Here is a 26,580-nt window from a genome sequence, read left to right on the forward strand (position 1 = left end):
CACTTTAAATATCCATGCACTGGATATTTAAATCTTCATAGACTAGGTAATAAAAAAATATGTATTAGGTACAACATTTACAACCCCCAAATGAAGATTATTTACTTAATTTAAAAATTCATTCACGTGTCCCAAGTCTTCTCCCCATCATGCTATTCGGATTGGAACCTTTCTTTAGAGCCAGTAAAACCTGCTAAAAAGTGAAAATCATATAATTTAACCTGTTGTTGTTAAATGTACTAAAATAGTTCTTCGAGCCTTTTAAAGTGCCCCCCCCCCCAGTCTGCGTCCTGTATATTTCAGAAATCTCAGGGTTGTGAGACCGAGCTCCGCATGGGGCTCTGTGCTCAGCACGGAGTCGACTTAAGACTCTCTCTCTCTCTACCCCTCCCTCCCGCTCACTCTCTTACTCTCTCTAAAATAAATAAATATTTAAAAAAAAAAGAAAGAAAAGGAGACCAATAGTAGAGAATAGAGAGTTCTAAGACAGATCCAAGTGTACACGAGAATCTACTGCATAATTAAGACTGTCCCATAAATTAATAGGGAAAGGACAAACCATGCGTAGAAGAAAACTGGCTCCATATGTGGAGAAAAATGAAAATGAATTCCCACCTAATACTCTATACAGAGGTGAAATTCAGGTGGACTAAGGACAAAAATGTGAAAGGTAAAACTATAAAGCTAATATAATTACTATAAAAAATATCTTTGTAGAAGATATTTTCTTCTAAAGTATCTTCTTTTAGAAGATAGAAGAAAAAGAGTGCCTAAATGAAATCCCACAAGCACAAAACTCTTTAGTTTATTATCTATGCAAAACATAAAAAATTTTTAAAGCTCTTCTGGTGAAAGTATCAGGTTTACAGTGGATTTTCCATATAAAAAAAGATGAATTAGAAGAAATGATGATTCTTTATGGTTATTTATTTAGACATAGAGGGTTCATGAGAATCAGGGGAAATAAAGCAGGTGGCTTTGATTTTACAACGAAAAGAAAACAAAGTATTAGGTAAGTACTATAAATTTGTTTTACTCCATAAACGGAGTGGAACTGCCACTCAGTTCTTCATACACTTTTATTATAGTCCATATTAACCCCCCAAATACCTAAGAGTAAAGCTAATTAGCAAGAGATTTGTCAATTGGAATCTGCTTTTATCCATACCTTCAAGACTTTTAAGTCAAAAGAACGAATATTATTCCTTTTAAAATTAGTGCTACATCAAACATCCTAAGCAAATGCTAACAGGAATAGAGTTAACTGAAAACATAGGGTTTTTGCAAGTTGTATTAAACACATTATAGTTATTATGAGCAAAACTGAATGAAATTAAAATAACGTATAATTTGAATTTAATTGAAATCCTAAGTTATCCTAAAAGCTTAGGGTCAACCCCCAAATGAAGTTTATTTTCTTAATTTAATTTAAAATTTACGTGTCCCAAGTCTTCTCCCCATCATGCTATTGGATTGGAACCTTTCTTTAGAGCCAGTAAAACCTGCTAAAAAGTGAAAATCATATAATTTAACCTGTTGTTGTTAAATGTACTAAAATAGTTCTTCGAGCCTTTTAAAGTGCCCCCCCCAGTCTGCGTCCTGTATATTTCAGAAAACTATAAAATCACCATAACTGGTGCGATATAGTGATGCACAGGTATTGTAAATGTATGAGATTAATAAAATATACCTTGAACAACAACCTGGCTGCCTGGGACAAAGAACTGCTGTGTGCCATCAGCTGACTGTGCTGCGTACTGTACAATTGTAGCACCTGGCGGAGGAGCTCCTGAATTTGTCATTGTTAATGCCTGCAGTCCCTGAACACCATCAGATCCTGGGTTAGAAATCTGGATTGTTCCACCTTGGGCTATAGCAACTTAACAAAAAAAGAAAAGAAATATTAGAGAATTTCAGGATTCACTTGTAATAATCCCATATTGGAAGAATACACTATGGGTCTGTTAATTACCAATGCTTCTCATTGTCAGTTTACCCTTATTTCTCTATGCTGAATTGATAAGGAGATCCTTCTTCATGGGACAACACTCTGAAAAAGCTCATAAACACTTGAAAATATCTTATATTCAGAATTATTTGAAATACATAAAACCCATGGAGCTTTGCCTCTTCCTTGGTATCCATCCAGCTAAATTATTTAAGAGGAAGAGTGGAGATGAGGACAGGGAGGAAGACCAGCTTCTTGGTTTTCTCCATTCTCTCATGTTTTTAGTTATAGATAAGTAGTATTCTTCTAATATTTAATAGAAAGTAAAATTCCATCGAGCATCACAATTCCAATGAATTTATACCTTCATTCAGCTAACTACTTCTCTAATTTATCATCAAAAGAAAGTAGCTCTTGATGGAATATATATATTACCATATATTTTAGTTTTAAAGCTGAAGTCTACAAAACTGTAACCTTTACCATTTTGACTATGTCAGGAGAATCCTGAAATATAAAACATTGAGTTGCAAAGGATCTTAAAATATAACTATTGAAAGAATTTGTGCTATAATATTTACCTCTACCAAGTGTCTTGAATAACTGCAGCTCAGGGCAACAAATAGGAGACAGACTTCCTCTAAACACTGGGACTTGCCAGTCATGTTTAAAAGTTAACATATTAACCAAAAGTTTCCAAAGAACAACTGATCAAATGTTTTGTTTTCAAATTTCACTCTATTAGACAAATAAGCACTGTTTAAATTATCTGAGAGTTCTGTATACTTTAACATAAATATTATGACTCTATGGTTTAAGTGGAACCAAAGGCTATGCTTTCAAAAACAAAAATCACATATAAACTAGTCAGAATAACACAACACCTGTAACTCAACGTAAATGCCTTACAGGAATGTTACAGTAGTGTGTCAAAATGGATGCTGAATACTTCCAACTTATTCCCCAATGTTTTCAACAGTATCGAAGCAAGGGCCCATTTAGGTGAACATCTGGTTTTATAAACCTGTCCAAACTACCTGGAAAGAGTAACGACAAATTCTTAGCTCCTTGACCTGAGGCCTAACACAGAAAGATGGGTTCACAGTTTGAAAAAGACTTCTGCAAGCTGCATTCTCTGTGGTTTTGCTCTTCGACGGGCCACCATTAGGATAGGGTTGACGGAAACTTGAGAGTCAGTTACAGAATACATCAAGGATGTGAAATTTATGTAATATCAGTTTCTTTATCTGGCTCACGCAGAGGATCATATTCTGTACACATTTTAAAAACAAGGGTCTCAGGAGTCACCCTTTATAACAAAAGAGTTTGGAAGAAACCTAACTATGCCTGCTTTCTTAAGAGAGAAGTATGAAAGAGAAGAGATCGTGCTTCCTCAGGTCTTCATGACTGACATGAATGTATTTCATATGTTGTCATTTATGCGAATGTGTGTTTTCAGTTGATAATGAGTTTAGTGTTACAGAAATAGTGGTTTAGAAGGAGCAGGCACAGGCAGTGTAACCACGATGTGGAGGAAGCACAAAGCCTAGCATACAGTAGGCACTCAATAAATGATGAATAAATGGCTATCATTTCCTCAAGACAGACTACACCATAAACAACGCTTGGGAATCTAGAAGAGCTAAATAAAGGACGGCTTCAAATTCTAATCACAGAACTTAATTTTCAATGCCAGGACGATCAACAAGCTTTGGGACTAGTAGAAAATCTAAGGTGAGAGTAGTTGCTGCCAAGGATAAGAACATGAAATAGGTCCATCACAAAGACCCCTACTTTCTTTTCGTATTTTCTTTTTTTCCACCTTTTCTTTTTTTCAATAATGATTCCTCATAGTTCCAACCAAACTTCTTTGCTTTCACAATGTGAAAAGTTGATATATAAGGAATCTGTTCCTCTCATCATTTTATTTTCTGGTCAAGTCATTAAGTAATTAGTGGAAAACAAAAGCTAAACACACACACACACACACACACACACACACACACACACAAGCTAGCTCTAGGGAAAAACATTTCTACAGATAAGTCTTGTACTTTAACCTAGCTTGTATTTTTTATACCAAAGGCACTTTTGATTTTGGCATTATCAAATGACAGAGGACCTTCCCATTCAAAATGTTACCTCTCATTTGACAATAAACAAGATTTCCCAGTGCTCCAGGATATCAGAATTAGGTCTTGTGTGTGTGTTTATGTGTGTGTATGTGTATTCAAGATTTGAAGAGGAAACTTTTCAGGTTACAAAATATTCAAGGACAGCAAAATATGTGTTTTCAGTAAACACATACCAAGATAAATTAAATAGTGGGAAAAATTAAGATGAAATTAGCTGAATGAGTTTAGTCACATCTTCCATTTTACCTAATTATTTTTAACTTATGGAAATTTGCTAGCAAACATGAAAGTAGAAAGAATTTTGTGTCATCTATTTTCCTTGCCCACATATCCCCAACTTTTTTTTTTTTTTTTTTTTTTTTTTGGTCTGGGGTATTTCAAAACAAATCCCAGACATTGTAACTAGCTAATCATTTTTAAATAAAATGATTGACCCATACAAAGGCCATTAGTAACCAATGAAGATAAAACACCTTTGTATTTCCTACCAATTTTACTTTGGGGACCTGGGCTCTATCAATGATTTCTTAGACTGACACATGCAACTGAGGCATAAAAGCTTATACGTCTGGCCTCACTGCTGATCACAGTGAAGAGTCCACACTGGTCTATGAAGACTGACTGGGACTCAAACCGAAGTAAAAGTGTTTTTATTTTAGATTATATATACTGATATTCCTCTTTTAAGTAATCTTTAATAACATTAATTTGATAAAATAATCTACATTGAATTAAAATTGAACAGCTAGATTATATAATCAGTTAAATTCTACTTCAATGTCCATTATTAATAGATTCAAGCCTGCAAGTATGCTACTGCTCATAATAATGGTGGGTAGAGGTTAGGCTCTGTTGTCCTAGTTGTTCTGGGAGTTAGCTAACTTTTTTGTGCCTCTAAAGTCTCAGGTAAGCTATTCCCCATAACTAAATAGGTCACTCTTTACCCACAGGTTGAATGCTGGGCACACTGACCTTACATTAAGAGTTTGTCTAGATAGAGTGTAATTCACTAATATACTAAGTATTTTTCTACGAAGTTGGTTTTAGTGGTTACACAAATGTCTCCATATACATCCTTATATAGTTGTGGTATTTAGTTTCGAATCAGTATTAATTCAAGTATGGTTTCTCTATCTCCAACTTACCATACATCACAGTAACCAGGCTGAAATCCTATCAACAAGTGTAGGCAATAAATTCTTTAAAAATTCCTAGTTTACAAAACTGTACTTTAAAAATCTGTTACGTCTACTCATCGCCATTGAGCACTCCTCTCCTAGAGCTATTAACATCATAGAAGTAAGAAAATATTATGTGTGGGATGAAAATTCGAGAATTTTGGCAAAAAAAATTTTTAATTAAGAAAGCAGTATTTTAAAGTCTTGTATGATCAATAAAGAAAGAAGAGAAAGATAAGGGTGGAAAACTGGGAAAAAAAGTTTATGACTAAATGAGGAAAGAGTAGAATTTATTTAAATTAAGATTTCATCTGACTTTTCATTTGATACTAACATCTTAGTAATCCTAAACCTGTATATATGAGCTAATTCAAACACATAAACATACGTGTTTAATTAAAATTTAAAACCATCTTTATTCCAAATTGCAAAAAAAAATTCATAAATAAAACTTCACTGAATTAACTTTATAAAAGAACAGCAGACCTTATGCCAGTGAATTCTCAGATTTAAATTTTAAAAAGTGAGCGCGGAACAGAACCTGTGAGTACCAGTGCCTTACAAACCAAGAGGTTCATACAGCTGAAGAGAGACTAAAATAGCCTCTTGCTATAACAAGAATAGCAATACGAAGATTAAAAAGCCAGATTTACATTAAGCAGATACCTTCTATGTTTGCTTTGAAAGTTACCTTGGGAGAATGTAAGCAAAGTCACTACTAAGAATTATAAATGCAACTGCATTTACTTTAGAATGCATACACCTTCCACGAAAATTCCTTTTATGGTGTTTATTCATAGGCATCTCCTGAGAATTCTGAATTCTTTAAATAGCCCACAAAGTTCACACAGATCTCTTTTTATAATGGTGGATTTTGGATTGACCCACTTACCTTTAGCGTATAAGAATTCCAGTAAAGATGAGTTAACAGAGACTCATTCTAACAAGGTTCCTAGTAAAATAAAGTAGGGACAAGCAAAGAGACAAGGGACATTTAGAAAAAAAAATAATCTTGGGTGATAGTCCCTAATTGGTAAGGGAAGAGGTCAGGTGTAGCAGATTGAGGGACCAAAAAAAAAAAAAAGACTTTGTCTTTTTAATGAATTTAAGGAATTAAGAAACTGCAATCATTTAAATTTCTTTAGTTACTTTTACTATGTTTATGAAATTCATTCCCATTTAATGCAGATCTTAAATGTCTTACGCAACAAGTAACATTCCTTGCTAATTCTGAGATTATCTCAACTGCTATCCTTCAGAAATATTCTCTTGAGACAAAACAGATTTTCTTTGGCCAGAATGACTTAACTGGCCTACAGCAAACCTATCACTAAGATCTGTACTTCCAGTAAAGATTTTGCAAGTGTAGCTGACTTTCTTGGTGTTGCAATAATGAATCCCTGTCTATTTGGAGTTATTTTTACTACTCCCAGGAAGTAGACTATTCTTTCACTTCTTAGTTTCTCTGATTAAAAAAATAAGTTGAAAAAATAAGGTCAACTTCTGTCAAATATCTACCTTTTGACTATTAAAAATATAACTGCATATGAGAAAGCCTGAGTATGCTCATTTTTATTTTATTTCTTCAACCTTGACAAAGTCCTTTAGTTTTTTGTTTTTAAGTCCAGCTAGCTCATTATACTAAATTAAAAAAAAAAAATAAGTAATCTAAAATCGTTGGGGGAAAAAAAAAAAGCAAAGCCTGGGGGAAAGTCATCCATAAATAAAAGTTGAAGAAATAATTAAACCTACAAAAACACATTTTACAATAAAAGGTTATGAGAGGGTCTCAAAAATAGGTACATGCAAATAACCCAAAATAATCTCCAGAAATTCTAGTAAAATAACCTCCTCTAGTCTAGAAACCAAAGGACACCAGTAATTATTTTGTTTTCTAGATATCCAGGAACAACATTAAAGTGTTAATATCTGTTAAGATTCCTACTAAGAAATCTGATTAATGAAAATGGATCTTATATATGTGTAAATATACATTTACCCTCCAATCAAAGTAAATGTCTTTTAAACACTTTAAATGTTAGTATTCACCTTCCAGAAGAACGAATTATCAATATGAGCAAGTGTCACTAAATGTTTAAGAGATGTGTTTTTAGCAAAGGCAGTTATCACTTTTCATGAAGCAATAAAAAGGGAAATTTCTAGCTGCAGAGAGCACGTATAGAATAATCACAGTCATACCTGCCAGCGTCATATTGTATGGGTCTAAATTAAGAAACCTCAATACGAGACAGTCCATGACCTCTAATGTGGCAAACAGATAAACATCTAACCTCTAAACTTTGATTTGCTGTTCTCAACCGTAACTCTTGACTCCACTCCCACCACCCCGCACCCACTGTGATGGCAGTCTTCTGCCAGGCCCCTGTTGCAAGTGTGTGCGTTCAGAGCACAAAAAATACAGCCTTCGTTGCTACCTCGAGGGAAAGTTCTCGTATGAGTCACTGCCTTACATTTCTGTCTTGTGTCAAAAGTACCGTGTCTGTTTTCTACCACTTTTCCCTGTTATTTCTTTTCGTCCACATACTGATGCCAGAGTTTGGCAATTTTAGTATTATTCCCCCTTCAAAGACCCAGAGATGGGAAAACAAAGCTTCTCTATCTGATCCAGATCGTGAATGGCAGGATCCGGAGCGTTCCCCCACATCATCTCTAGCTTCAACATTCTCTCAACCCAATGTTTTCACAATTTCAAATTTTCAACTAATAACCTAGGCAAAATAACCTACAGCATCCCCTTCCACATCACTTGTAAAGAGATCACCACTTCTATAAGTTCGTAAGCAGGGTCAAGATATGCCAAAGAAATGTTTAAGATGAAATCATCTTAGATCACCCCCCAAACTTTAAGATGTCTTAGCATTATTTCGTCAGTAATTTCCAACCTTTTCCCTATCACACCACAAATAGGAAATGATAGCATGTGTATAGCCCACTGCTCAAGACCAGACCTGAACAACCAGGAGTTCCCAGCAGTTCCAAACCCTGCCCAGCCACTCCAGGCACTCAGGCCACCAGGCTCTCACACTCTTGTACCTCTGTGCTGCCCTGCAGAGGGCGCTCACACTCCTGCACCTCCGTGCTGCCCTGCAGGGGGCGCTCACACTCCTGTACCTCTGTGGGGCCCTGCAAGGGGCGCTCACACTCCTGTACCTCTGTGCTGCCCTGCAGGGGGCGCTCACACTCCTGCGCCTCTGTGCTGCCCTGCAGAGACATGCCAGCAGGCAAGCTCTGATTTACACTTCTAAAACCCCCACCATACATTCCCACTGGGCCAGACAAAAAGGTATATGACTCAAGTAATAAAAAAAAAATTACAGTGAAACCTCAAGGTCTAACTCTTTACAGAGACAGCGGGGAGTCTCCTTTTCCTAACACTGACTTTGGACATGTCCACTCAGCACCCCATTGAGACTGTGGACAAATTATACCCCAATTCTGCTAGGTATCATGGTAAAAGCTACCTGAAGAACCAGAATTGTCAAATGAGATTAGTTTAATACTGCAAATCTACCACCACCAAAATAAAAAACTCTAAAAAACTAATGACTAAGATCTTCCCATATATTAAAGAGTACCTTTTGCTTTAACAGCCACATCTTAAAGACTCTTGAGAGTTTTTCTAGGTATTACTATTTTTTTAAGGGAAAGCAGAAAACATATCTAAAATCTTACCATCATATTTAAACCAACAAAGTATTTAATACCACACATATTCCATTACTGAAGTAGTTTTTTTTTAAATCTTTTTTCTGTCCTTTTTCTGGCTTTTCTTCCCCCTTTTGCTTTTCTTCCTAGCTCTTGTTTTTTACTAACGCATTTTTATGTATATCAAATGTACCTGATTTAAGAAAAAAAATCAGTGCTTTAAGTAGAGCAAAAAGCACGGGATTAACAGCCCATTAAAATGCACAAGACTAAATGTGAACGTATCTGTTTATTTACAGCTTTTGATGTTTAAAATTTCAAATAAAATGATCTGTCCAATTGCTGTAGTTTAAAAAAATAGTTTTTTCCATTCTCTTCTAGAAAAGCTGCAGCACAAATTAACAAAGAGTAGTGAAAACATCGTTACATTTAAAACATAATTTAGGAAACATATGTACCTCTTTTAGATTAGTAAGCATAATATGTAATTGTTGGTAACAAAAGCCAACAAGAATGAAATACAGACATTCATATCTTATGTTTGCATGCATCTTATAAAGACAACAAAAAACAACGTTTTAAATTTTTACCAGACATGAATATAAACATATAAATAGGCAAACCCTCCCTTTATTTACCCCCAATTTTTCTTCTATATTCAGTAAAAATCTTTTTACTTTTTCAAAAGTATAGGACAGCTGTCAGTACAAATCTCTCACTTCTTTAACATGTACTTTTCATTCTATGATACACAGTTTAGATATTACGATGCATTTTAAAATGGAACAATTGAATGCCAAACCCAAGTTCCTTCAACGTAACTAGAGAAGACTTAAAGCTAGCACTGTATCATAGCGAATTGCAGCATACATACTGTATTGCCCCGTGCTAGTCTGATATATGCTAGTCGGTACTGCCATGGTAGCGATGTTAGGTGGCGTTCCTTCTTCCTCTGATTTTTCTTCTTCAATCTTGGGAACACCAGGCACATCAGAGGAAAGTTCATTCAGTATTTTTCTAAAACATAATTTGACAACAGAAATAATCAAGACATACGAATGAGATTTAAAACAGAAAATCTATAATGGAAGAATTGGTTTGATACATAATTATTCTCCCTTTTTGGAAAAGGTATCATTACAGTAGGAACCTTAAATAACTTACCTATAAGAGGGTCTTCGTGAAAGGATTTCTCTACGTTTATGAGAATCAATTACACCTTCTGATTCTGCAGACTCATCTGTCTCTGCAATTGTTGCTACCTATAATACAAAAGTTTCTGAAATGCATCATAAAATATATGCTCTCCTTCATTCAAAAAAAGGTACTTAAGGGTCTATGTGTGCAGCACTAAGCCGGGTGCTGGGAAGTGTCCAGCAACAGAACACACTGAACCCGCACTACTGCAGCTTACACCTGGCTTAGGACGGGGAGCAAAGACACAAAGACACACACATTTCAGTGGTAGAGCAGGTATGTGTAGAAAGGAATGGTTCGGATAATAAACACTACAGAAATGCAAATAAAAGTGGTTGCCATGGCAGGTGAAGCTTCACAGGAAAGGACTACATGTAAGATACCTAAGATTTAAGATCTCTACCCTAAACCTACTCTTAGAAATGCACTGGGGATTAAGTGAGCTAGTGACAGAGGCAGAATAAAGCATCTCGACTTCACTGCCCTCTACACAATACCACAGCCGACGTGAGCCGGTCTTCAAACTAAACATTAAATAGGTTCAAAGAAGCAAACAAGTAAACAAGCCTGATTAAAGTCAGGATTTATAGGACAAGAAGTAGGGTGGGGCTTGATGGTAGTAAGTCTTGAAGGTCAAAATAAGGAATTTCTCCTGAAAAGAAAGATCAGAGTTTTAAGCATGATTTCATTTTTCAAGTCACATAATCACAGGATTTTAAGGAAATGAATCTCTACAATAACATGATAGCTCTCTATACTTTGCCATTATCATTCAGGGCCTAGGGTAGTTCTGAGTTTATAAAACTCACTTTTCTTAATATTACAATTACAGGAGAATTTGATTTGGGCAAAATCAAAAGAACTTGTTTAAATGTCAACAATGCAAGCAGGAACATATACTTCTTAAAGCACACTGATGTACCTAATCTTCACTTACACATAGGACCATGCATCTCTGGTCATGGACACCCCACACACAAGCACAGGCACCAATGAATAGAACCTAGAAGCAATGTTGTTGCAATCAACAATCATATATCACTACCAAACATTTATCACTTGACGCTGGGCTTTCACACATCTCTCATATACTCATAACGAACCCCATATGTGAGGTAGGATACTATTGTACCCACTTTAGAAAGGTGAAAGCTGAAGTTCATGCACGCAGATTAAGTGACGACCATTGTTCAGCAAGCAGGAGTTCTAAGACAAGATCCACTGGCACTTACCTCTACAAGATAATTAAATCACCTACTTAACAAAATCCAAAAAGCCTACTGAATATAATACTTTCTTCTACTAGCAGTCAAAAACATCTAGAGCAGAAATATCTGTACCCTAATAAAAGTCCTAATTCAAAAAGGAGAGTGGAAGGATTTTTCTTGCTCTATAATTAGGGTCAGAAAGAGTCAGAAACTCTCGGAATCAAGAGTCATTATGGGAAAAAGAGACAATGCTAAGAATGATTCTTACTCTTTTGAAAAGATACCTGTGCAGCAAAACTAACTAAGCTTTTAATGCATGTGGATTTATTACTTCAAATATCATGTTGCAACCTTATTCTGCAATAAACCATACTCAAATATGCAAGGGACAAGACTGATTATGTGTGCACATCTATGTTTTCCTCACTGATCTTTTTGTCATCAACTATGTTCAGATAATTTCAATATGTAAAGGATAACAATTGACCTAAAAAAGGAACAGAAATAAATTCAATAACCAAGAAAAGTATGCTTTAAAAAATGCATACTTACACCTATCAGAATGGCTAAAATCAATAATAGAAGAAACAACAAATGTTGACAAGGGTGTGGAGAAAAAGGAACCGTGGTGCACTGTTGGTGGGAATACAAGCTGGTGTGGTCACCCCGGAAAACAGTGTGGAGGTCCCTACAATCCAGCAATCACACTACTGGATGTTTACCCAAAGAACATAAAACACTAATTCAAAGGGATACATGCACCTCTATGTTTATAGCAGCATTATTTACTATAGCCAAATTGTGAAAGCAGCCCAAGTGTCCATCAAGTGATGAATGGATAAAGATGTGGTATATATACACAATGGAATATTACTTAACCATAAAAAGAATGAAACCTTGCCATTTGCAACAACATGGATAGAGCTAGGGAGTATAATACTGGTAATCTAAATAAGTCAGTCAGAGAAAGACAAAAACCACGTCACTTCACTCATGTGGAATTTATGAAACAAAAGAAGCAAAGGGAAAAAAAGAGAGAGAGAGACAAACCAAGACACAGACTCTTAACTATAGAGAACAACTGCTGGTTACCACAGGGGAGGTAGGTGGGGGGATGGGTGAAATAGGTGATGGGGATTAAGGAGGGCACTTGCTGTAATGAGCACCAGGTGATGTATGGAAGTGCTGAATCACTAACTGTACACCTGAAACCGATATTATACTGTATGTTAACTGGAATTAAAATAAAAACTTTAAAAATTCATACTTAATCTACGTCTATTGATGCAAAAAAAAGTTTTAGCTTCAAGAAATGTTAAGGATTTGTGATCAACTCTGATAATAAATTTAAAAACATATATCTGGATCACAACCATAATAACCATGTCTACAAAAACCAAGGTTTTATCTGAGAGGGACCAAGGTGACCATAATATCCCATGTTTCCTACAAGTTGTGGATATTGAATAAAAAATAAACTTCCACCTACTTACTAATGTGAGTATATGAAAACAGTAATCTTTATATGCTGTGTTTATCAGACATCTTCAAAGAGTCCTCAAAATATTTTTAAGTACCACTGGAGAGCTTGGCTAAATAAATCTGAGTTTGAGCATGGAGCAATGACTCAAAGAATTACTCATCTGGCAATTACTCATCCTGTAAATTAAGAGGTAACAACAAAACTGCAACTCTTAAGTCAAATCTATGTATCTATGTAGCAGGGCACAATGCACTTCACATAGGAAAAGGAAATTCCTCCAAATTTCTAATAAAAAGACGAGCATACACAAAAGAAAAGATGATAGATGAATTAATATAAGAAAAAAAAAAAACTGAAGAAAGTCAAAGACAAATCACACAGGCAGGAAGCTGACCTGAACAGTTTGTATTTGTGGCGACTGAATAACCGATGGCTGTGGTGTCTGAATCACTCCCTGCACATGTACAGTCTGGCCCGAAGGTAACTGTACAAGAGTTACAGCTGGGGAGCCTCTTCCGGTGCCTGATCCAGCTACAGAAACCTGCAAAAATGATCATCATTGAGGATTAAGGCTGGCCCATTTTCTGTTTTTTGTTTTTTTTAAAAGAAAGACCATTCACTGTTTATGACTGGCCATTTTGTCCTTTCTTTCTCCCGCTTCTAAGCAATGACAAGCACACTGGGGTACTTACCATTAGGAGGTGGTTACTGTCCTGGAACAGTCATTCTCTGATGTGATAGATATTAAAGAACCCATGCTCCACACTTTCGGTTCCCATGCTTCGATGGCTAAGAATGTTCCAAGCGCAAAGTTCTAAAGCAGTTAAACTACCTCACTACGACCTCACGACTATTAACAGTGAATCCTTATTTAGGCCAGGGTATAAACTACCCTCTCCAACTTCCTGACAGAAATGGGAGACAGAACTTAAATATGGTGAATTATTTTTTAATAAAAGAAACGTTTGAAATAGGATATTCTGGTACTACTCCAGATGCAAGCTCATGCCTTGTCTCTATACTAATGAAAATCACAGTTACTTTTATGCCCCCATAATCACAAAAAAGGCACAGGCCAGAGGAATTCCAGGACTTCTCATGCCCGTAGTGTGTCTGATCCAGAGACAGTGCGTGCCTTCATCTGGGATGTCCCTCTTACAGTTTTCCTCCCCACTACCTCCAGCATCTAGAGAAAGGGCCAAAACCATTGCTTAGTTTGCACAAAGAAATTACAACCATCTCCCAGTACCCCTGAATGCTTTCAACAGAGATCCCTACCAGCAAAACACAGTACTTCCACTGCCCCTCCGCCCGATTAAAAACCTGCCAAGTTTTCTAAATAGTCAACAACTCAATCCTATAGGCAGGCCAGTTGAATCTTAGAAACTTTGCCTCATTTTCCTACTTCACTTACTATTCATTATGACTTACTGAAAGAAGTCAAAGACTTCGGAAATGAAATAAGTGAAATAAGTTACCAGTTTCTCCCATGCATGGCAGAACCACAAGACGTAAAATAAACTTTGAAGGAAGCCTCTGCATAGGGTCTCACTTTAAGAAACACCAATGATTTCCAATCTACTTATACTTTAAAACAGTTATTAAAAACTGGGCTTATAACAAATAATTATAAGACTTTTTTATAAGATCATTTCCTTAGAAAGCAAACTTCTTTGGTAATCCAGAAGTAAAAATCTTTCATTCATGAAAGAGAACCTATGTGATGAGTATTGTACTAGGTGCACTAGGGTAGAAAGTAAAATTGATTAAGCTAACACCTAAGAAACAATAGCACACCAAGCGGTATGGAACAAACTGCTCCATTGTGTAGGCCACGAAAGCCACGGGGGTACAGAACAGAAAGATCAGAATGCGTCTGAACCGTAAGTACAGGCTTTGTGCAGAAGCCACAACTTGAGCTAGGCCTGCATACTAACAGAAAAGGGCAGAGACACCCAACATAAAGCCCAAGGGGCAAGTTCAGCCTACCTGCCCCTGGAGTATTATTGCCTACCTTAGATTTTAGGGGAAAGAAAAAGATTACATCATGGTAGAACAAACACATTTAACAACCAGAAGTTTAAAAAAACCAAAAAACCAAAAAAACAATGGAAGGATTTATTCTAGAAATGACAAAGCAGCATAAAAGATAAATCCATATGAATAATAAAAAGGCATCCACCTCTTTGTGGATCAATTACCAAAAGGTACTCCTTCTGCCACACAAATAATTCTCAAACTTTTTAGTCTCTCAGGACACCTTTACACTCTTAAAAATTACTGATGACTCAAAGAGCTCTTGTTTATGTGATTTATATCCAGTCGGATGCCGTAAACGTCTAACAATCAGTGCTGGGGAACGAAGAACCTTGATTTGAAACGTTTGCTGATTTCTGTAATGCGAAACTCGGGCTATGGCAGATTTCAAGTTGCCAACAGAGGACACTGAACACAAAGTTGGAAAAAGATGCAGGCAATTGGCTCTCACAAGCCAGCTCCAGCATACCACTGGTTATATGTATCAATATTAACCATATTAGAAATTAAAACTGAAAAATTGTTATACCTTAAAAATTCCAATACATGCCAACATAAATAGCGTTTTATTAAAAATAATTACATTCTCCAAAACAAAAAAATTAGTGACCTGAGTATCAATGTTTTATTTTTTTTTACAAATTCTTTTAATGTCTGGTTTAATTGAAATCAGCTAAATTCTCATACCTACTTGTGCACTGTATCTGTTGCAATATTTTAGTTGATACATGAAGAAAATCTGGACCTCACACTGATATACCATTGGAAAATGAAGAGTATTATAACAGCTCCTTCCAAAAACCACTGATATTATTCTTTGTTACTACACCAAAATTCAACACATGGCTGTTTCATAAAGATCAGCTGCAACATGGAATCTGAAACCGTATCAGTTATATTAAAATCCATTGACAATCCTGCACTTTGAACGGATCCCATGCATGATTCTGTAACATCATTCAGTAGTTATTTGGAAAATATCGGCTCACTGAATTAAGCAGGTTTCCCAAATGCTGACATATTTCATGATACTTTATCAGAAAACCTCGTTCATTAAAATCAACATCAATCTCATCAGAACACTATAAATAGTGAAAAGCTATCAAGCTCACAATGGCAGATACAGGATTTCCAAAATTCAAAACTTCTCCCTAAAAGCTTGAACTTTATCACAGACAATAAACACTGTCAATTGTTTTCCTTGAAGTGACAAGCTTACTTCATTTGCTTTTAAGAAACTGTTTTCCAAATGCTCAAGTTTGAAGAGCCATAGTTTGGCTACTGGCTATTCTTTTAGAGAAAACTGATGTCCTGTGGAAAAAACCCCAGCTAGTTCATTTCACCAAACAATTACACAAATGTTTTCCTTCAGGAACACCATCAGTCTTTACTACACAGCAGAAACGCTTTCAGTAAACATACCAATTTCATAACACAGAATATTAAAACAACATGTACTCAAGGGTCAAGGTTTGATACAATTGGTAATATTTACTGCTTCATCAGGGTATTTTATATGAAACCGACCTTTTTCTTTTTTCTTAAAATATTATTTATTTATTTGACAGAGACAGCCAGCGAGAGAGGAAACACAAGCAGGGGGAGTGGGACAGGAAGAAGCAGGCTCCCAGTGGAGGAGCCCGACATGGGGCTCGATCCCAGAACGCCGGGATCACGCCCTGAGCCGAAGGCAGACAAGGCACCAATAGCTTTACTCCCACCCTCTCCTGTTTTTATACCATCCGTGTAAATATCATTACAGAGAAAAAGTAAAATAAATCTTAGCATGATTATGAAAACAGTCCTCCCAAACCTCCTGAAGGTCTCCTCAGAGTCTCCCCGAGGGTTCTGCACACATTTTGAAAACTGCTGCTCTATCCCAATGTAGCCCTTAGGCCCCGGCTCACAGCGTAAAGAACTGAGCATTGAAGCAGGCTGTGATTTCGACTACAGCACAGCAGCACAGCCAGAACCACCATACCCACGCCCCTGAGAGAGTCCGTGAGTCAGAGACTGCGTGAAAGAGAACATGAATTATACCCAAGAGTACTACAGGCATTACAGACTGCGCCTGTGGATTGAGATGCTGGACCGTGCCCACATTCAACTTCTGTGGGGAAATACCCCAGCTTTAAAGACATTAGATATTCTAAAGAACTGAACAACTCAAGAAAGATCTGTGAGGTCTTGGTAAATACAAATCATGCTTTAAGTTGCTTTAATGACCTTTCAAGTATAATTTTCAAGATTTTAAATTATTAAATAATCACTCTATCAAAATGGCTTAGTGTCGAGGATACCTGCTGTGGAAAAGGAGCTGTAGCCACTAATACAAAACTGTACTCCTAGAATTCTGGAGGTAAGTTATAGGAATTCTATAACTACAATGAAATTTCTCTATGTCCAAACTCTGGACAGTGCAAAAGCTCATGAGACAACGCTTTGTTAAACTGTGGAAATACAGGCTGAGACCCTGCACAAGTGACATACTTTAGAGAATTCAGATGTATCCTTAAAAACAAAAAACCCTTAGATCTAGAGACATTCTATATTCAGACATTCTATTCTCGCTGGTTTTGCCAAAACTGGTGACTAGTAATAAGCCTATCACTGTACTGGTAGAGTTAACAGGCTAAACTTTACTGTTGCTCATTTAAAAAAAAAAAAAATTCATGTGGCTCCCTACCTTTATCATCTCAGTATTATTATTATACTGAGCACACGGGCCACAACGGAATCTCCAGCATCCTTGAAGTATGGTGTTGTACACAGATGGCATAGAAGGAACACTGGCAATGATTCAAGAACGTGCATGGAGGCTCCAAAGCCAAAAGTGGGTAAAGAAAGAAGCATCTTTTTGTTTTGTGTAAGGTGGTAGATTCAGTTTTAGGTAGGCTAGATTGAAAGCAATGGTAGGGTAACTAGGTGGAAATGTTAATAAGGAGAATTATTTGACTGATGCTTTAGAGCTAGAAAACAAAGATCTGAGAAATACTAAGAGCAATCTATTAAGAGTATTATAATTACTTTATTCCTAATGTGCAAACAGAATTCTAAAGAAGCTCTGGAAAAAGAAGAGAACAATTTTTCCTAAAAGACACTAGAACAGGGACACAAACGTCAGTTCATCTTAACTAAAATATGCATACTACAGGCAGAAATAAAGAAATATTTCTTATAAACATCAAATAGTCATTCCAAGACTTAATATGCAAAAAATATCACAAAATAGGTCACACTTATGAATTAACTCATTCTTTTATTCTCTCAACAAATATGTATCAGGAGCCTGCTGTGTGGACCAGTCTAGACAATAGGGACATAGCAGTGAACAAGAAAAGTTTCTGCTCTCTTCAATCAGAAAGAGACAAAAAATAGATGAAGACAAATACATCATTTTTGGTGGAGTTAAATTCTTAAAGGAAAAATGACGCAGTGTAAGGGTTCAGAGAGTTACAAGGCAGGGGTAGTGTGGAAGGCTAATCGAAATACACCTGTTGTGGAAAGCTTCTCAGAGGAGGAAATGCTTGCATAAAAAGCACAACTGAAGAGAGGGAGAAGGCCATAGGAAGATCTGGGAGTATATTCATCACTTTCCAACAATCACGTAGGCAGCTGCTCAAAAAACAAAAAAAATTTTCATAATTTTTATACCTCTTTTTATGAGGCTCTACAAGCGTGTAGAATGAACTCGTAGTAGACATAATTTACCTTTTCTTCCAGATCCCCTGAATAATCCTCGTCTACAGGATGCCTGAAACATAGATTATGCTGATGCCACCACATCCACCAACAACCCCAGTATAGATACTAGTTAATCTGAAGTTATGATGATGCAATTGACAGCCTTACTTGGCTTTGCAATAAGAAAAAAAAAACCCTTATAATGACACCTGTAACTGGGAAAACCTCACAATGTTGTAACACAGCACTTGATTCGCACCTAGTAGACCACCTCCAATCCGTAGCTAGGTTCCTTTATGATGGGGTTTATGATGTCACAGCACAGTGGCAAATGTCACAGAGCTACTGGGCCTGCATTCAAGACAGTTAATAAAGGATGAAAAAAAATGTGAATTCACAATATAACAGATTTCACTATCAATTCCGCTCCTGAGAAATAAAATCTATACCTTACCTATGTTAATTTTAAGGACTAAAATTAAAATCCACTAATACTCTAAGCAAGAAGTTGGAAAACTATCTTGATTTCTGTGTATTAAGACAAGATTCTTTTTTTTTTTTTAAGATTTATTTATTTATTTATTTGATAGAGAGAGACAGCCAGCGAGAGAGGGAACACAAGCAGGGGGAGTGGGAGAGGAAGAAGCAGGCTCCCAGCGGAGGAGCCTGATGTGGGGCTCGATCCCGGAACGCCGGGATCACGTCCTGAGCCGAAGGCAGACACCCAACGACTGCGCCACACAGGTGCCCCCTAAGACAAGATTTTTAAAAGAGTCTGTTTCTTCTGTGAGAAAAAAAAAGTGTTTACAGAATATTTCAAATATTTTAAGGTGAAAACAGGAAAATAATGACAGTGAACACTTGAATAAAGATGCAAAATATTTCATTTTATTTTTTTAAAGTTGTGCTTAATTGCACTAAATGAAGACAACACAAAATGAAAAACATAGAGTTGGTCTCATTTTAGTGTCTTTGTTTCCCATTGAGTTTTTTTAAGTGTGGCTAACAGATTGCAAAATTCAGTGCAGTTAAATTTTACTTAATTTTATGGGCGTCTGGGTGGCTCAGTCGGTTAAGCGTCTGCCTTGGGGTCAGGTAGGTCATGATCCCAGGGTCCTGGGATAGAGCGCCACATCAGGCACCCCACTCAGTGGGGAGTCTGCTACTCCCCCTCTCTCTCCCTCTTCTCCTCCTCCTGCTCATGCTCTCTTGCTCTCTCTCAAATGAATAAATTAAATTTAAAAATATTTTTTTTACCTAATTTTACCTTGAGAATTTCAGTTGAAAATATTTATTAATAACAGAGTTAGCCACATAAAACTCATATTTTTATATCTGTGTTAAAATTCTAAAGAGAACTATATGGGAATGCTGTTGCCTTACATGCTTTTTGTACGTGTAGAGCATAAACAGATACTGTCTGAAATCTATAACCTAAATAAAATGAGAAGGGGGAAGTGGATCACTGTTTCTGGTATTGTAAATATAAATGGCTGAACAGTAAATGTTTTTAAAAAAATTCTCTTGTGGGGCGCCCGGGTGGCTCAGTTGGTTAAGTGTCTGCCTTCAGCTCAGGTCATGATCCCGGGGTAAGAGGATTGAGCCTCACATCGGGCTGCCTGCTCCTCAGAGTGTCTGCTTCTCCCTCTCCCTCTGCTCCTCCCCTCACTCATGCTCCGCTCTCAATCTCTAATAAATAAAAGCTTTAAAAAAATTCTCCTTGAAAGCAAAACAAATATCAAAATTAAATCATTTTTAATTATACAGTCTATTTTCATTATATTTCCAATAAGCAGTGATGATCTTTTGAGGACAAATTAAAATTAGGGGTTCTTCATCCTTTGAAAAACAATGCTCCGGCTGATTTGTTTTTCCTACCCAATCTGTAGAGTATCTTTAGTTTCCTATTTGTAGCAGTTGGAACATCATTTTATATTCTAACCAATATGTGTTTCATTTATCATAATAGATATATATATTTTTAAAGATTTTATTCATTTATTTGACAGAGAGAGAGACAGCCAGCGAGAGAGGGAACACAAGCAGGGAGAGTGGGAGAGGAAGAAGCAGGCTCACAGTGGAGGAGCCTGATGTGGGACTCGATCCCATAACGCTGGGATCACGGCCTGAGCCAGAGGCAGATGCTTAACGACTGAGCCACCCAGGCGCCCCCATTTATCATAATATATTTTTAAAGTACTATGAAAATGAATATTATCTTTGTAGATATGTAAAATTCTTTTAACTCCAGAACTTTTAAATATCACTCCTGTACTTGGTTTCAGTAAGGCTGACACTAAAATTGGTCGTAATTACTAGCCAGATGCAAGTAATAAGCGCACATAATGAAGTTGCAGTGAGATTCTAAGCCCAAAAGGGCGTATATCCAGCAGATTTCTTACAAGAACAAACAGTAAATATTAAAACTACTCTTAACAATCATATAGATCATTTCTAATAATCAATAAGAAATGTATATGCCAAAAGCCAGGAACCACAAAATGAATGCCCAAAACCACTTATTAGCCAAGCTTCATGTTAATCTTTATTTCCGAGCAAAAAACTCTATATAAGAATGTCTATGAAGCTAACTTCAATTCACTTGAATTATTTTATTTCTTCTACCAATAACTTTGTGTAAGTCCTAGAGAGTACTGAGCTGGCAAAAACAAAAATCAGAAAACAAACAAAAACACCTAAAAACCTTAAGAGTTACAATAATAGGGGCACCTGGCTGGCTCATGTGGAAGAATGTGTGACTTTTGATCTTGGGGTCATGGATTCGAGGCTTACACTGGGTACAGAAATTACTTAAAAGATAAATAAGTAAACTTCTTATAAAATGGTTATAGTAAATAAAATGTGGTATATACATACAAAGGAAAATTATTCACCCTTACAAAGGAAAAAAATCCTACCATGGACTATGACATGGACAAATCTTGAGGTCATTATGCTAAGTGAAATAAGCCAGTCACAAAAAGACAGATACTGATGCATCGCCTTATATGAAGTATCTAGAAGTAGTTAAGTTCACAGAAACAGAAGGTAGAATGGTAGTTAGCAGGGCTGAAGGCAAGGGTAATAAGAAAGTTTTTGTTTAATGGATATAGAGCTTTAGATTCGCAAGAGGAAAATGTTCTGGAGATCTGTTTCACAACAACGTATTATTAACACCACCCAACTGTACACTTAAACCTGTTAAGACTGTAGATTTTATGTATTTTTTTACCACAAACAAAAAATAGCAATAACTATGGCCCCATATTTCGTGGATATAATAATTAACTGACTTGTCAGGAAAACACTCAATAAATTGATTTTATCAAAGGCAATGGGACTGATTTCTTCATTATCTTATAAAACATAATTCTAAAGCTCTGGGTGCTCTCATAGTCTTGGCCCCAGAGTGATGGTTCAACACATAGAATGGTAACTGATGCCAGAAATTATATGGAAACAACTACTAATACATCAAAATGGATAAAATTTAGATTTTCTATGCTCTTCACATACCCCAGATCAGAAGCTGAGTTGGGATCTAAATATGGAACTATCTTAATCTGCCACTGAATAATGAAGGCGTAACAGTATATGTATATGTACATATATACACACATATATACACACTATATATACATATGTACATATACAGTGCTCTACAGAAACAATATATAACATACTTATTGTCAATTATGATGGAATTTCTAAAGTAATGCCCTCTATATGGTCTGGTTCCACACTGAGTACCCTATGCATTATAAGTAATAAAGAGTAGAGTGCTTAATTAAATCTAAAGCCAGATCTCCTGGGTTCTAATTTCGGCCTTGCCTCTCACTAGCTGTGTGACCGACAAGTTATTCATTCAGTCTCTCTATACCTTATTTTCCACAACTGCTAAGGAGAAAGCAAGCAGTACCTATCTACAGAGTTGTTGTGAGGACAGAGTCAAAGTGGCTGGCACATACTGAGTATTCAATACTCACTTTTGTTATTTTTATCATTGTTGCATTTAAGTAATTTAGTCAAGAATTTGGAATTTAAACAATTTACATGTATTAATCCTTTGATTTGGAAAGGTTAAAATACTTTTTAAAGTCTTCCTCAAAATTCAGGTGGGGAAAGAAGAATCAAGGATTCACAAAAAACTAAGTCAAAATCTGAATCAGTAACAAAACATGGCTAGACTAAACTGCATCCTTAAGTTTTTTCAGTTTCAGTCCAAAGGTCAGAGTTCATACACAGGCAAGTCTGAGAATTTTGCTCCTAAAAAAGCATTATAATGAAACTCGGTCTTAACGTGACATCTAAAATCTAGTAATAAATTATATTTTAGATTTTTGGAGCCAAAATGGCATAAAGAAACTCTTGCAATGTTTTAAAATCCCTTTAAAAGAAATCCAAAGTACAAAAATTTAGGAGCATAAAATATACCATTTAAAATAAGTTCATAGTAACATATCAGAATGTTGCTTATAAAACAACTATGAAATTTTTTTTTAATATTTTATTTTTTTATTTATTTGTGTAAGACAGAGAGAGAGGGAGGCAGAGGGAGAAGCAGGCTCCCCGCAGAGCAGGGAGCCGATGTGGGACTCTATCCTAGGATCCTAGTATCACGACCTGAGCCAAGACAGACGCTTAACCACTGAGCCACCCAGGCACCCGTATCTTTCTTTTTCTATACCCTCTGGAGGTCTATTTAAGCAAAATAAGTAGATTTATATTACTTTCAAATGAATTCCTAAAACAACATATTTTTAAACCAGCATAAGCCACTTCATCTTAAAGCCTAATTGCAACCACTGGCCTAACTGCTACATTCTACCCATTTGAGGCCAGTTAGTAGAATGATAAAAGCAAACAATTACTGCACATTGACCTTGTGCCAAGCACTGTACTTGCACTTCACACATCATCTCCTTTATCTTAATCTATGAGGATCGAAGAATTCAGTTTATTAAGTATTAACGTAAAGCTATACATAAATATTAGGAAAATAATTTTGAGGGGACCAGGGTGGCTCCGTCGGTTGAGTGACTGACTCTTGATTTTGGCTCGGGTCATGATCTCAGGGTCGTGGGATTGGGTCCCACGTCAGGCTCTGTGCTCAGCAGGGAGTCTGCTTGGGGTTCTCTCTTTCCCTCTACCTCTGCTCCCCCCCCCCCACTGCATTCTCTTTCTCTAAAATAAATAAATATAAAAAAAAAATTTTGTCTTTAGTGTTAAAATATAGTACAAAAAATACTTTGCACCACTACTTTCAAGTAAACAAACTACATTTAATTCAAACTGTGTATATGTATGTTTACATTAAGACTCTTTTTCCTTATACCAAGTACAAAGTAGTAAACAAGCCCTTAAAAAAGGGAAAACCAAAAAGTTCTAATAAGGACCTAAGGAGACCAGCTTATACAAGCAATACCTATCATAGTGTATTAACATATCTGATATCAAATATATAACCATTATTTTTTTAAAAAGGTATTTATTATCTGCCGAAATAGAAGTCTACTGCTGTATATAGAACATACCTATTTGAAGGTAAATTTTTTTCCTGAACTATTTCTGCTTGCATCATCTTTATCTGATAGTATGTCTACTTAATACATTCACTACCATAAGCAGACTTTTCTCTCCCATGTCTTTTTGGAGAACACTAGAGGTTTCTCTCTGCCAGGGCTCAGAAAACTCACATTTCTGAAGAACACTATTAAGATGTCATCATAATTAATCGATGAAGTGAAAATTTCCAAAAGCCTCTGTGTTTTGTAATTCCTTTAACAAATGTAATTCTTTTAACAGCTTGGGGTTTACAAAGCTTATAATAACTTTAAAAATTAAAATCAGGCAAAGTAACCTCTGAATATTAAAGGACAAACTACAAAAATTAACATTCTTTTTCTTCAAATTTCAATGTCTAGTCTACTCTTTTCATTGTTCTTTTTTTTCATGACTGTAGTAAATAAAATGTAGAATAAAATTTACCACCTTAAACCATCTTTTAGTTTATAGTTCAGTAGTAAGTATATTCACACTGTTGTGAAACAGATTATTCAGAACATTTTCATCTTGCAAATCTGAAACTCTATGTCCCTTAAACAACAGCTCTCCTATAAATCTTTCCCTTAGTCTATTCTTCTGCTAGAAAAAAAAAAAATCAAAGAGAAAAGGGTAAAAAGAATAACTATGTTTATACTCCGTTGTTTTCCCATTATTGCTAGTGACAAATCACCTCTCTCTCTATGGAGAACTTAGAACATCAAACAAAAGGTATCCAAACCTCATTGAAAATCATTGTAAATGACAGAAAATCTTTAACAATCTCTCCAACACTAAAACTAATTTGTATGCATTTTTTCTGATTATGAGTATAAAAACAAAATCTTTTTCTGAAATTTGACTGATTGCTTTATACGTGCTTAAATTATCTTTGAAATATCAAATTTTATTCAAAGTAGTATCATTAAGATGAAAACAGAGTGCATTCTAAAGCCAAAAACTAACCTTTAAAGAAATGTGCTGGCTATTATATACAAAATTACAAATACAAGTACAGATAATATAACAAATTCTTGTTCAAATTGAACAAAATGATCCTTACTATTAGCAGTTCACAAATTACTTTTAACTTACGTCCCTCAAACCCTGAATTACCTTCAAGAATGAATTACATTTTAAAACAGCATCTTTTCTTGAATTAGTTGACTAAAGAACATCATACGACACAGATTTAGCATTTACTGAAAAAAATTGTTTTACTTTTTCTTCCAACTTTTGTTCATTTTTAGAGAGAATTCTAAGCGAAGTAAAATATCATATAAAAAAATTAAAGCAATGAAAAAGAGCCAGAGGAAGGAATACATAAAAATAAGGAGCAACAGCAAGTCGATACCGAAATGAAAATTTTTACCTCCAAATCTTAAGAGGAACATTTTCCTCCTTCAGTAAGAGTCACTCAAGTAAAGAAATTAGTATGTTGAAGTTGAAAAACAAGATTCAATTGAACACTAAGCTTAAATTAGATCTACTTAGCTGACAGTAAATACACCAAACCAACCTAACATAATGCAGACCGTCTTTAATATACAAATATGACGTTGCTGACCCATTATCAACAGCAAATGTTGCATTTGTTTTGTTTTCTGATAGCCATCCACATCCTTCCTGGTCCTACTTAGGACCAAGAAAATGGATTTTTGGCACAGCCAGGCAAGGCAATGAGAAATGTCATTCTAATTTCCCACCAGATTGAAATAGAAAACACAGAACTCATACATTAAAATGTATCCTTTGTTAAATCATTCCTGCTTCAATCCCTCACCGCATGCCAGGACGACTTTACTCTGAGGTGCTCCTTTACATATTGTTTGCATTTAGAACAGACAGGATAAGAAAGGAGATTAGCAGAGTATAATCCTTGAACAACATTCCCAAGTAGTTTTATCTGTTCCCTATAGTCTAAAATACACAGGTCCATGGGAAGGTTAAATTTTATACTAGAACGAATTCTCTTGAGGCACTGTGCTGACCTTGATGATCTCCGGAGCTTCCTTCAAGCTCTAGGACTCCTGTGATTCTGCTCCTTTCATCTCTGCTGACACCTAGAGAACTGGTCATTTATAAAAAGAGTTATTCAGCTTTCAGAGTTGAGGTGCTGACCTCAGGCCCATAGGCTTCATCAGCAGCTACAAGGAATGAAGCTCTGGAAAGCTAGTTTTAAAGCACATCCTTTCCAGGGGCTCCATGTGGATAACCTCACCTATTCAGATCTTCATGGCGACATTAATAATCCCCAAGAGACTTCCAACAAGAAAAGTTCAGGGTGTCCTCACTCTTGCTTTCAGAGTAGATTACACATTTGTGAGACAAATGGGGAAATGTGAATAAGAAATGCGTATCAATGCAAGGAATTATGCTTTATTTTATTAGGTATGACAGTGACATTTGGTTACATAAAAAAATGTCCATAATCTTTTACAAGTTGCATACCCAGACGTAAGTAGGAGTAAAATGACATGATGTCTGAGATCTGCAGAAATGC

The 26,580-nt window shown here is 35.9% G+C and overlaps 1 protein-coding gene across 13 annotated transcripts in view; it reads right to left on the reverse strand.

Annotated features, from left to right (window-relative positions):
- Positions 1–26,580, reverse strand: part of CREM (cAMP responsive element modulator) — a 69,324-nt gene that overhangs the window by 20,020 nt on the left and 22,724 nt on the right. For 7 of the 13 annotated variants that reach the window (XM_040645243.1, XM_040645246.1, XM_040645244.1 and 4 more), the window contains 4 exons: positions 13,210–13,356; positions 10,092–10,189; positions 9,802–9,944; positions 1,691–1,879 (listed from right to left, as the gene is read on the reverse strand). In XM_040645243.1, the coding sequence (XP_040501177.1) occupies positions 1,691–1,879; positions 9,802–9,944; positions 10,092–10,189; positions 13,210–13,356 (577 nt within the window). Of the gene's footprint in view, positions 1–1,690; positions 1,880–9,801; positions 9,945–10,091; positions 10,190–13,209; positions 13,357–18,563; positions 18,654–26,580 lie in introns of those variants that run through there. The other 6 variants (XM_040645249.1, XM_040645247.1, XM_040645248.1 and 3 more) reach the window with 3 other exon arrangements.

Source organism: Ursus maritimus, unplaced genomic scaffold, assembly GCF_017311325.1.
Source record: "Ursus maritimus isolate PB19 unplaced genomic scaffold, ASM1731132v1 scaffold_31, whole genome shotgun sequence".
In the NCBI taxonomy this organism is placed as follows: domain Eukaryota; kingdom Metazoa; phylum Chordata; class Mammalia; order Carnivora; family Ursidae; genus Ursus; species Ursus maritimus.